This window comes from Dipodomys merriami, unplaced genomic scaffold, assembly GCF_024711535.1.
Source record: "Dipodomys merriami isolate MVZ:Mamm:240054 unplaced genomic scaffold, mDipMer1.0.p SCAF_2, whole genome shotgun sequence".
NCBI classification, from domain to species: domain Eukaryota; kingdom Metazoa; phylum Chordata; class Mammalia; order Rodentia; family Heteromyidae; genus Dipodomys; species Dipodomys merriami.
In genome coordinates this window covers 44,086,105-44,099,482 of record NW_027203381.1, presented here as the reverse complement: position 1 = coordinate 44,099,482, position 13,378 = coordinate 44,086,105, and the positions used below count along the sequence as shown (strand labels likewise).

General features: G+C 37.7%; 1 protein-coding gene across 1 annotated transcript in view; it reads left to right on the top strand.

The window, feature by feature from the left end:
* The window catches only part of Myom1 (myomesin 1), a 131,081-nt gene that overhangs the window by 31,705 nt on the left and 85,998 nt on the right, over positions 1-13,378 (top strand). Inside the window, exons 6-9 of the mRNA XM_070029493.1 lie at positions 6,492-6,584; positions 8,798-8,886; positions 9,007-9,069; positions 11,570-11,734. Coding sequence (XP_069885594.1) covers positions 6,492-6,584; positions 8,798-8,886; positions 9,007-9,069; positions 11,570-11,734 — 410 coding nt within the window. The remainder of the gene's footprint in view (positions 1-6,491; positions 6,585-8,797; positions 8,887-9,006; positions 9,070-11,569; positions 11,735-13,378) is intronic.

Here is a 13,378-nt window from a genome sequence, read left to right as displayed (position 1 = left end):
GCTGGGAGCAAGATTTGTCCTTGAATAGCCTAAAATTTTATCATCAATGTTATAACTGACATTTAGCAATGGCAGTAACCAGGGTTAGATCCAGGTTTGAGGGCATGAAACTTCTACACTGTGGTGACACTGCAAAAAAATATAAGATTAGGACAGAGTACACTGACTCTTATATCTATAAGGACTCACGCTGGGAAGGGACTGAAACTAGTCTCATTCACTTCCAGATAAAGCCACACTTGGAAGCCTTTTCTATAGAGCATTAGCTGGGGCTCTGATTCACTTTGCAACACTGGTATAGGACATGCACTCTTCAGTAAGCATCTTTTCCCTCAAAGAACAGGGAACCCAAGCAAGAACCAAGCTCTTAGTGGTTCCTTTCTTGGCATTTCTTCCTTTATGATACTCAAATGCAGCTTCCTGTGTCTGAAACGAAATATAAGTAGGAAAGAAATACTGGTCATCTCAAACAAAAAGAGGATAAAAGGTGGAAGTTTGTGATGTAACTTTCTGTAGTCACACTACTATTATGCCACTGTTACTCATAGCAGTTAATCCCGGAGCCACATCTTTCAAAGACATGCGTGCTTGGGGCTTGGCTCCCTCAACACCCTTGCCAAGAAAGTTAGGGCTCCAAGTTTCCACTGGACACTATTAGGTCATGAGTGTCCCTGAAGTCTAATAAATAATATAAACATGCAGTGGAACATGTGAGATTCTGCCAGTCCCATGGCTACTGACTAAATCTATTTAGTCAGTGGAACCTAGAGGTAATCCAGAGAGTGCTGAATGGCTGAAGCAGAAATCACTCATGCAGGCCAGGAGCAGAGTGTGTGTGGAACACTGGCCTATGCCCAATTCATTCCAAAAGCAGAAGGAGGCCTGTTTATGTGTTAGGTCCAATAGAAAAGTGAGTTGCAGAGTTTGCTGTTGTAATACCATAGTGACCAATTAGCCATCCTTGAGGGGTGCTTTGTCAATGCAGATGTATGTAGTGGAAAAACCAAATTTAATAGGCTATGTTGTGTAATAACTTGTATAATAATATATTGGTTGAAGTGGTGAGGAAAAGCACTTATTTTAAAATTAATATAATTTAAAAAGTAGGTAAGAACTTAAGAAGAGCAGTTGACTCTGAAGGAGGAAATTGATACAAGGAGATAGATTCCAGGAAGGAGATTATTTACATATAGCATTTCCATTTTCTGCTTCTTCATATTTTCTAGGTAATTCAAGTATATTACCTAGTCAAAAATCAAATATTATATGAAATAAAGAAGAAAAAAATTCTCTTTTAAGAGAGAATTATTTGGATTTTTCCCTACTAAAAAAAGAGATGCTGGTGGCTCTGGTAATACCTATGCAGGAGGCAAAGATATGAGGACTGTAGTTCAAAGCCAGCCTGAGCAGGGAAGTTCATGAGACTCCTATCTCCAGTTACCCACCCCAAAGCAGAAAGTGGAGCTGTTGCTCATGTGGTAAAGTGCTAGCAATGAGCAAAAAAGCTCAAGGACAGTGCCCAGGCTCTTAGTTCAAGCTGCAGGACCAGAAAATAAATAAACAAATAAATAAATGACAGCTTTAAAGTAGATTTCAGACCTCAAGCCTGGATCAAATTTTCAATGGAAATCTTTATTGTCACCTTCAAAGAGAGGCAGGAAAACTCATTGGAGCAATGTAAGAGTTAGAGAGTAACAGGCATTCCCTCCCTCTTCTATATCATGTTTTCAGATCTGGCCTATAATATTAGGCAAGATGTGTTGGCTTCTTTACTATGACCTCAAAGCCATTATCCAATAAACATTTGGAGAAATTTGTCATGATAAAAATTTCAAAACCTAAGAATAAAATAGCACAAAAAGTATTTCTTAAGAAATTTGTAAAACACATCTATTTTGCAAATTATGAAATTTATTATTTCTCTCATAGGATCATGTGCATTGAGTATATTTACAAGATTAGGACTATTTACATATAGTTAAATTTAACAGTCACTAATGTTTATATCATAAGAAAACAGGCTGTACTTAAAAGAACTAGCAAAGACTATTTATAAATTATTATCATTTTCCAACATAAGGATTTAGAATTCTATCTTTCTATCTGTCTGTCTTTCTGTCTGTCTGTCTGTCTATCCATATATCTATCTGATTCTAAAATCTAACCTAATGGGATAGATATCTCTCTCTCTCTCTCTCTCTCAATAATGGGTTTTTGAGGTGGATCACAGCTATTTATTCAGGATTTAAGTTGACTTCTAAGCAGCCATCCCATGACTGGTGAGATTCGATATGTTGAAGATCATTTGGGCATACATTATTCACTGATAGAAAAAAATGATCACAAAACCTTTTTGCTTGACCATATTTTACACTGTCAGTGAGGTTTTGCTATAACCTCATTATCAAAGCCAGCCCACTATCTAAGCTGACATTTATATGGGAGGACTAAATGTGTGCTTTACATAAATGAATTTAAAAAGTCACTGGATAGCACAGTATTGTTCATGGTAGACATGTTCATGGTATGCCAAAAACGTATTCTCTAGTAATTCATAAATTACATGAGAATAGGAGGGGAAAGGGTGTTCATATGAATATTTACAAATATTTAAAAACCCTTTGATAAATATTCCTTAGGTGTAGATTACTCTCCAATATTAGTTGATGACTGACTACTGTAGAATTTCACTTCTCAGAAGCAACAAGCTGTGAAGTACATACAAACCAGGCCAAAAATCCTTTTCTTCCCAGTCTTAACACTAAGGCAGCTGATCTTATTGGAGCTCAAACCTGAACATCTCATAAGTAAAATTCCTGGGAGGATAGAAGGACATTGCTTTTGGATTTGACTCTTTTCTAGCACTTTAAGCAAGAATTTCTTCCTCTGATTATCTAGAGTTCCAGAGGAGAGACTAAATGCTTCGCAGCCAGTGTTATGTGCGTATCTTATTTAAATCTGGTTCCTTTGCCAGGTGGCCACATTAGCAGTGGTGTTTCATTAGGGGAAAGCATCAAGGTGCTAAGTCGAGTAGTCCTGGGAGACGAGGGGAGTGAAATAATCATAGGAGCTGCAAAATACCCTTTTAACTCTAACTTTATAGAGATATGAACAGCATTGTTGACCTAAAGCCAAAGTAGATGTTTGATCAATCAGCACATGCCACAGCATTTAATGTCATGTCACTCTTCTTGTGCTAAGAGGAACTACTGAAAACCCTCCAAGGTGAAAAACTAGAGCGAGAGGAAACTTCTGAATGTGAAATGAACAAACTAAGCCAATCTAATCAGAGAGCATGCAATGAACATGTTCTACTCTGCCATCCACCAAAATGGGGAAATTTTGAGACCAGTAGCCATCTCTGATCAACTAGTATTGCTTGCTTAGAGCCTCTGTGTTGAGATAGCTGGTTGAGACCACTTCTGTGCTGGCAGGAAACAGTACGGTACCAACCGGCAATACCTTCTGTGGGTGGTAGTAAGGTTATACAGCTAACACCTGTTATGCAACTGTGATTGTCAAGCTAAGACAACCCTCTTCTTTCAGATCTGAGGGGAAGCAAGACTCAGTAAGCCTCAACTTACTTTCTTCCTCATTTAAAGTCATCCAGGGACTGAATGATTTAGCTCAGTGGTAGCATATGCATGACCCTGTGTTCAATCCCTAGCATCACAAGAAAACAAAAATAAATAGAAAAAATCATTCATATCATGAAGCATGTTTATCAGAGCTTCAGTCCTCCAGTGGGAAAAATTATGAATCTACAATTATCTACTGCATTATACAATTATTCTTCCTAATTTAACCAACTCTACTTTCTTATATTTGCCTATGGTTCATCCTTCCTCGGGAGTATGAATGGAACTCAGTATGTATCATACACTCTTCATCTTCAAGGGGCTGTCAACATAGTAGAAGAGATGCAAATCCACTCATAATTCTGATAAATGTTATACTTAGCAATTTAAACCAATCAGTACCACTGACTTAGAGTTGGGAACAGTTACATTTTGTGGGATTTTAAAGGAGAAGCCTATTGAAGAAGTAAAATTTGGTCTGCATCTTGAAGAATAAGTTGGTACTTTACAGGTGGAAAAGGAGATTGAGACATTAAAAAATTATAGAAAACAATGTTCTTTAGCAACTGTATTAATTTTACATTGAAGTATCAAAATTCTTCCGGCTAGGTAACTTGTTTAAAAAAAATAAGTTTAGTTAGCTCTCAATTTCAGAGGCTGAAAGTTCCAATAGCATGGTGCCAGCTCTGGTGCCAGCCCCAGTGGTAATTTTGCCAAATTTTTTGCAAATAGGAATACATGCAAGAGGAGGAGGTCACATAGTGTGACACAGAATTCCAGGAGCAGTAATGAGGATCCAGGCTTTCTCTTTTATGACAACCCACTTTCTTGGAACTAAGCAGGGGCCCAAAGAAGTATTTGATACTTGCTGAGACTGGTACTCAATGATCCAATAACCTTGCACCTCTTAAAGGTTCTAGCACCTCCTAATACCACCACTATTTGGACCAAGTTCCAATCCATGAATCCGTGTAGGGAAAAAACTCCAAACTACAATGAGAACATAGGATGTGTGTGGGGGTTAGGGGGAGGTAGGGAAGAAAGGAACAAAGACTGAAACTGAGAGACTGAGACTGATATTCTTCCTCTCCCTTTCCACCACTTTCTTTGCTTCCAAACCTACGTGTAGTCATTTTCAAAAATCTGAAGAAATAAAATGCAGCTATATAGAAAACGATTAAAAAATAGAAATGACATGTGAACCAAGTGCCAGACTTCCTGGTTTCAAATCCTGTCTCAGCTACTTCTGGCCATGTGATCAGAGCAAGTCATTTAACCTCTATCTAGAAGAAATGTTAAAGAAAATTTCAGCTCTCATGGTGGTTATGAGGATTGAGTTTGCGATACGATAGATACACAAAGCACTCTGAATTTTCCATCACTTGTGGTCAGTTGTGCTATGTATGCACATGGAGTAAGGTGTTGGAAAGGGAAGCAAAGGAAACCTAGCTCCTTATTTGGGCAGAAAATGGTTTAAGTAAGTTAAATCTGGTCTGGACTATAGACTCTGGCTATTGAGAACATGGGGACTGCTACAGATCCAGACATCTGTTTCAGGGAGAGGCTCTTCTGTTTGACCCACTTACTGAAGGCTGAGAGGCCTAACCACAGATGAATGGAGCAGTCAGAAGAAGGAGCCCTTTATTTATTCCTAGCCAGGAGTTTTGTTTCACGCTATATAAATTCTTCCAATACAAATGCACAGTTGTTTATGACACAGAATAAATCACTTGAATGAGATGTTTTTTCAGTACAGTGACATTGTTCTTACCAATAACATGCAAGAATGTTAGCAGGAGGAGTGTTTTGCTTTCATTCTATACAAACAATCAACAACAAAACCCTCAACACAAAGACTTTCTGTTATGTCAGCTATAGTCAAATCTTTTTTCAGCTTTTTTGTTGTACAATATATGTGCACTTGAAAGCATATATTTTAATATGATTATAAAATTGTGATCCATTTTTATATCTAAACACCCCCAATTAACCAACCTTCAAATCAAGATGCTAAAAGACAAAAAATATAGTTGGTCATGATAAATTATACAGGACTCTAGACATTCACATAGTGAGGTATTCTTAGGAGAGGATCATAAAGCCTCAATAGCTATGTGCATATGATTATATATAACGGTATATATAGAACTGAACACCAAGAAATGGAAACAAGAGTTTCTTTGTTATTTTTGTTTTTTTCTCCTTTGTTGCTGTTTTTGTTTTCTGTACCTTTTGTCTTGTTAGTAAGTTTATCTGTTTTGGGAAGAGTAGGGGGAACATAGAAATGGTAAGACAGACAGTAAATAAATGCAGTAGTGATACTCACTTGACACTATGTTGAAAATTAACTATACAACTGTTGGGGGAGGGAGGGAGAGAGGGAAAATCTAGGAAAGAGCAAGGGAAAGGGTGATGCTATTCAAAAAGAAATGTACTCATTGCCTGACTTATACAACTGTACCCCTCTGTATATCACCTTTACACTAACAATTTTTTAAAAAAAGAAACCAAACACTATGAGTACTCCAGACACCTCTTTCCCTTCACTACCCTGTGAAATCACTGTCTTGACTTCCAGCAGGAATTAGTAAGGAATCATTACCTATGTACTCATTCATAAGTAAGATTTTCATTAACACCAAGTAAATGAAATACATCCATATTGTGAATGATTCATACCTTTCATTGAAGATTAATGGAAGAAGGGAGTGCACTGCCACTAACAGTTTTATTGTATTGCTAGTGTAGTTTATTTAAGCTAATTTAATTTGTACTTATTGGATAGTTGCTGCTGTTATCCTCAGAGACCCATTTACAGGTGTGCCTGCAAGAACAAAAATTGTGTGAATTTAATCATGAAATTATTATTTGAAGTTATACCCTTCAATCTATTTTGTTTCTGTTATCTCATAGGTATAAAAATCAAGTGCCAATAAATGTGCATGCAAACCCTGGGAAGTATATTATTGGAAGTCGATATGGAATGCACACTCTGGAGATTAACGAGTAAGAGAACAGCAGTGTCTCTGTGTGTTGCCCAACAGTGGCACAGGGAAGCACAGTTTTTCCAGCCTGGTCTCCACAGGAACGTTTATATGCATTTCTTCTGTGGGTGCACACCCACAAGGTGATATGCATGACTAATCCTTCCACTTCACACTACCTCCCAAAGTGATCTGATATTTTAATTTAGTTAAAGATGATCAGAAATTTTTTAAGTCCTTTTTCATCATTCTATCGACTTGAGAATTTTTCTTAGCAATCAAGAAGAAAATTAAGTCACCTACATAGGCATTTCTAGTTAGTTTTCCTTTGGAGTTCCAAATCAACATCATCATTGTATTATTTTGCTTCTACGCAATAAATGTTGTGGAGACTGGGGTGGGAGTCACTGTAAGTAGGCTGGACTTGGAGATAATATTCTTTCCTTCAGCTCACCAGGAATTATGGACAACAATATGCTTTGTCAGTCTGTATATACAAAAGGAGGGACTGAACTGGGATGTCTTAGAGTAAAGTGAGTTCCAAAGCCAAATGTGGAAATCAAACCCATATCAAAATTTCCAAATCTTCAAAGTCTTACAGTATCTCTCAAGATTATTTTGAAATCTAAACTTAGTTATGTAGATAAAAATATTAAACAAGCTCCATTTTTAGCTCATATAACACCCTGGTGAGCTGAAATGTTTGTTTTTCTTTTTAATGGAGCATTCCATTCTCAAGAAACTTAGAGTTGTCCCCTCCCACCCCCACATATCAAAGGAGTTGGCCCAGATGACACTGGGCTTCACACAGCCCACAGACTCTGACACTGATTAGTCACACCATGTCTGTCAGTAACCAGTAGAGAACATATGATTGCCTTCAAAATTAAATGGCTGTGCAAATGCAATTGTATTTACCATCCTGGAGTCCTATTGATGTCTGTAAAGTTACATCAAAATATAAATTTTGGGGCTGGGAAGTGGCTCAGTGGTGAGTGCTTGCCTTGCATGCCTGAGGCCCTGGGTTCGATTCCTCAGCACCACATAAGCAAAAAGAAAAAAGCCAGAAGTGGCGCTGTGGCTCAAGTGGTAGAGTGCTAGCCTTGAGCTGAAGAGCTGAGGGACAGTGCCCAGGCCCAGAGTTCAGGCCCCACGACTGGACCCCCCACCAAAAAAAGATATAAATTTTGTCATAAATACAACCAAATCCTGAGAAACAAGAACAAGGGTACAAGTGTGATTAAACACAACATAGCATGCTCTGAAATCAGCCTGCTCATCTCTTGGTGAGATCATTCCATTTTTTATATGACAGACTAGTTTCTGCATAATTACTTCGAGGAACATCCAATCTTGCACTATACAGTGTGATAAAACTGAATATTTGAAGAATTTAAGCATAACTTATTTACTTTTGTTTTGAGATTAGAACACTACAGGTCAGACCAATCTGGCTCAGATATACAAGGGAGAATCTATAATAACAGGGTGCTTCTTTATCTTCCCTGTCCTACTGATGTTCCCAGACTCAAACTCTCCTCTAAGGACAGAAAGCAGGCCACAGGGAGGCCTCTGCTGTGCCTCCAGATATGTTACCTGTCACAGAAGTGCATGGTTGGTCATTTTCTCCTCCCCAAACAATTTTGACAAGTTTATCATAGTATTGTTCACTGTAATGTATAAACTTAGTCCTATGTTGACATTTTTTTTGTCATATATTTTCAGTGAACCCAGGCCAGGGTCACAGTAGATGATAGGCATTCTCCCATTTTACAGCTCATTTGAAAGTGCAATAGATCAACTTGAACTATATAACATCTCAGAGGTACTCAGTCAGAGACAGGAGCCTTATCAAGAGTTACAAAGAGACCAGGCACGTGACTCATACCTATAATCCTAGCTACTCAGGAGGCTGAGATCTAAGAATTGTGGTTCAAAGCCAATCCAGGCAGGAAAAGTCTGCAAGAGTCTTTATTTCCAATTAACCACCAGAAAGCTGGCAGTGGAGCTGTGGCTCAAAGTGGTTGAGCTTTAGCCTTGAGTGCAAAAGCTCACAGACAGTGCCCAGGCTGAGTTCAAACCCCACAACTGACCAAAAAAAAAAAAAAGTTTCAAAGAGCCATGGGCTAGCCACTGCGTTGGAGTCTTCTGTGTTAGCAAAAAATTCCTGGATAAAACAGCCAGTAACAAAAGACAGTCCCCACGATGACCATTCATTTCCATGTGTTCTTTCAGATGTGACTTTGAAGACACAGCTCAGTACCGGGCATCGGCGATGAATGTTAAAGGAGAGCTTTCAGCCTATGCTTCAGTTGTGGTAAAGAGTAGGTTTGCCATATTGGTTTTACTCAAAGTGTATTTTGAAAAGTTTTCCATGCTTGAAAAGAATAACCAATCACAAAGCAGCTCACATGTATTGCTCTTTTTTTTTTTTTTTTAAATAGGATATAAGGGAGAGTTTGATGAGACTCGCTTCCATGCTGGCTCTTCCACCATGCCTCTCAGCTGTAAGTTTAACAGTGTATTTGCTAAAAGTCACCATAGTAAGTTCTTCTATAGTGCTAAAATTAATGCAAACCATATGTATCATGACATTATATAATGGTAGATAAGTGTATATAAGGGTAGATAAACTACATACTACTTACCTATGGCTAGTGATTGTTGTTTTTAGATTCTTTGGTCACTATTTTCTTTCTGTATTAAATTGCCTTGTTCTTGTTTTATGAAAACTGAGATGTGATGGGTTAAAAATAGCTAATGCATTCATATCTTACTGTGTTTAACTAAGAAATGTCATATACAAAACTGGATAGAGTAAAGATTTAAGCAAACATGCACACGCATGCATACAAACATACAGAGATAAATATCTAGGTCAGCAATGCTTTATTGAGAAATTGTGTCTGACCTCCTTTATCATTCCCATACCCCATCCAGTTGGGGTTAAGTGTTCCTAGTGAGGCCGTGGCACCTTTTTGAATGTCTATGACATGGGCCATTGTTAACTGTCAGTCTTTTCTACTTGTCCACGAGCCACTTGAAGGTAAGACTGAATTTTTCTTATCTGAATCTCGGTACCAGACACAAAATGCATATATGAGAATGAATGGATATTTGATAGAAAATGAAGTAATAATTGTATTGGCTTTAAAAGTGCTATTTATTTCAGTCAGTCATGGGGGCTTGAACTTGGAACCTGGGCACTGTCCTTGAGCTCCTTATGCTCAAGGCTAGTGCTCTACCACTTTGAGCCAAGTGCTACTTCCAGTTTTTATGAGTGGTTAATTGGAGATAAGAGTCTCACTGACTTTCCTGTCCAGGCTGGCTTTGAATAGAGATCCTCAGATCTCAGCTTCCTGAGTAGCTAGGATTACAGGCATGAGCCACCCACACCCGACTAAAAAGTATAATTTAAACTGAAGTAAAAATGTGATTAATTAATAAACTATTAGGATAGCCTAGCGGTGATAATGTGCAAGTTTATAAACCTTAACCATTTTATGCATCAGAACTTCTCTATATTTAGAATTAAAATCTTTGTTGTCTATGAAATAATCATATTCTTACCCTGGTCAGACTGAAAAGAGAAGGAAGTCCAAATTTACTTTCCATGCATTGAGTAAAGGATGGTGGTTTTGAAAATGGTTGATGAAGATCCTCTCTCATGAGATGGTCTTCAACTGTTTCATTTGGTGTTTGTAGATGGCTTATCCCTTGACTTTATAGAATGGTTCCTAACTTGAATATTCCTGGTTATAATCATTAGTATCAAGCCTGCAAGTGGGAAATGATGACAGATGGAAGTGAGGGAGGTGCTCATCCCACATGATGTCCTTTTCTCATCATCTGATTTATACTGACATAGAATAATTGGAAGTGCTGAAGTTCAGGGTACCTAACAGAGGTCTGGATAATCATTTTATAGTCATCAGAATATCTCCATCTCATCTTCATGGCTATATCACTTTCTTCTCTATCAAGCCAGGTTCTGAAAGCCCTGCTTAAACCTTATTTCTCTTACTGCTTATGTATACAAACTCTCTTCTTACCAGCCACTGACTTAGGTGCAGTTGTTCCCAATAGAAAACAGAGGTCTTGAATTCATACATTCAACTAATAGTTATTAACCACCTACTTACATGCTAGGTACTGGCTTAGGTTCTCAGGATATGCTGGTAAACTTCATAGACAGTTCTTGCCTTTGGTTTTGTTTTCTTATTTACTCTATATTGATCAGTTGTCCTAAACATGGTTTGAAACCATTTTTATATGCATTGATTCATTAAAGTTCCCTCCAAATCTACAAAATAGGTATATTTTCATTTGTCCTGTGTAGTTAAGGAGACAGTTTAGGGAGTTTAAACAGGACAAGACCACACACAGTGAAAGGATAAATAAAAAGTGGTCCTAATTCCAAATCTGATTTTAAATCAGGGGTTAGCAAACATTCTGTAAAGGACTAGACTGTCAATATTTTAGGCTTTATGGGCCAGATGGCCTCTGTTGCAAGTACTCAGCTCTATCACTAAAACATGAAAGTGGGCATAAACAATCAGCAAAGGAATGAGTGTGCTGTGTTTAGTTATAAACTTTGCAATTTGAATTTCCTATGACTTTTCACAGGTCACAAATATTGTTTTGCTTTTGACTTTTTTCAACTATTAAAAAAAAATCTAAAAAAAAAATATAGCCAGGCACTGATGGCTCACACTTGTAATTCTAGCTATTCAGGAAGCTGAGATCTAAGGATCATGATTCAAAGCCAGCCCAAGCATGGAAGCTACTTAGACTCTTACCTCCAAAAAGCCAGAAGTGAAGCTGTTACTCAAGTGGCAGAGGACAAGCTTTGAGCTAAAAAGCTCAGGGACAGTACCCAGGCCCTGAGTTCAAGCTCCAGGATCACCAAAAAAATAAGTAAATAAAAAATAAAAAGACTGTGTCTCTTTGATAAGGGAAATAATTCAATGACTGGTATTTGTTTTTTTTTGTTGTTGTTGTATGCAGTTGCTGTGACCCCTTATGGTTATGCATCCAAGTTTGACATCCACTTTGATGATAAGTTTGATGTGTCTTTTGGGAGAGAGGGAGAGACGATGAGTCTGGGCTGCCGGGTAGTGATCACTCCTGAAATTAAGCATTTCCAGCCAGAGGTCCAGTGGTACAGAAATGGTAAGTCTTTAGGAGGAATTCTCACACAGGTTTTGTTTATACAAGGTTGTGAGCTGGGTTGAGGATCTGTTCACCAGAGCTAGCATAATGTCTATGAGTTAGAGGGGATAATTGTGTGTTTTTACATATATAACAAGATAACAACATTTAAAAATATATTTGTGAAGATGAGATTTTTCTTATGCCTATATAATATGTGGAAAGAAGTGCCCCAAATGAATATTTACTTCATAGGTTAATTATATTTGGTAAATTAACTTTTCTCATAAATTGATTACTTATACCATAGAAAGTATATGAAACTTATATACACATATTCAGATGTGAGCATATATTTGTATTCAAATATATGTATACATACATGTATATATGTGTATTATATATACATGTATGTATGTATATATACCTACACTAAGCCCTAGTAGTTCATACCTGTAATCCTAGCTGCTCAGGAGGCTGAGATTGTGAGGATCCTGGTTTGAGGCCAGCCTGGGCAGAAAAGTCTTTGAGACTTCACCTCCAATTAACTAGTAAAATCTTGGTTGGACACTTGGCTCAATGGGTAAATCACTAGCCTCAAGCAAAAAAGATGATTGAGAGTGCAAAGCCCTGGGTTCAAAGGTACTGGAACAAAGCTAAACTGAACAAAAACAGACTGATTAGTTGAAACACTGGGCTCACAAATTTATACATCTCTAGTATAATGTCACAAATCTTAGCTCCAGACATATTCTCTATAATGGATGAAAACAAAACTCTGGAGAGAATGAGGATTGCCCTAAATCACAGAGCTGAATTCTGGCTTCAGGAGACCAAGACCTGGTGGTTGTCATTCTGAAGACCAAGATCTTTTCTCTGCCCTGAATCTCTTGAAAAGTGAGGTCTAACACAGAAAACCAACCAATCAACCAACCAAACAAACAAAACTCTTGGGAAATTGTACTTGTTCTAATTTACTTCGTTAGCATTAAAAGACATTGAAATATAAGGACTCTATCCTCCTTGTGAGTTTTTATCTATCTGCTTAGCTCCTGGCCAACAGGATGGGCTGTGGTCATAGCAAACAAACCTGGAGACTTTCCTTGTCCTGTTTATCTAAAAGTCTTACCAGGTTTATTAATAGCAAAGATTCCATTTCACAACTTTAAATTCGAGACATATTTAGCTACTATGCATATTAGTAACATGATATATTTTTTGTTTAATAGTTTTATAAAATAAACTTTGGGGAAATATAAGAAAGTGAGAGACAAAATAGTGAGAATGCGTTCAACTATAAGGAATTTTATGATGGCTCAAACGCCATTTTCTTCATGAAAATTACAAGAGTCCAAAGTTGCCTGACTAGTTAACAGGAGACGTAGTACTGAAACTTTCAGGTCATACCCATCCCATCACACAGGGCCACTCTAGAAGATAAGCTAAATTGGGTTTTATGCCCTGTTGTTATGGCCTTGAAATTTATAATCATCACCTTATTCTTAAACTTCTGTTTTATGCATAATGCGTAAGACTGATGTGATGATGAAGCATTCACCTAATAGATGAGACAGGCCAAGTGCAGTGCAGACTCACATGGGCTCAGGTTTGGTGGGTAGTGGGTAGTGGATTCAACAAATGGAAGACTTGGCTTTCCTGTGAGCA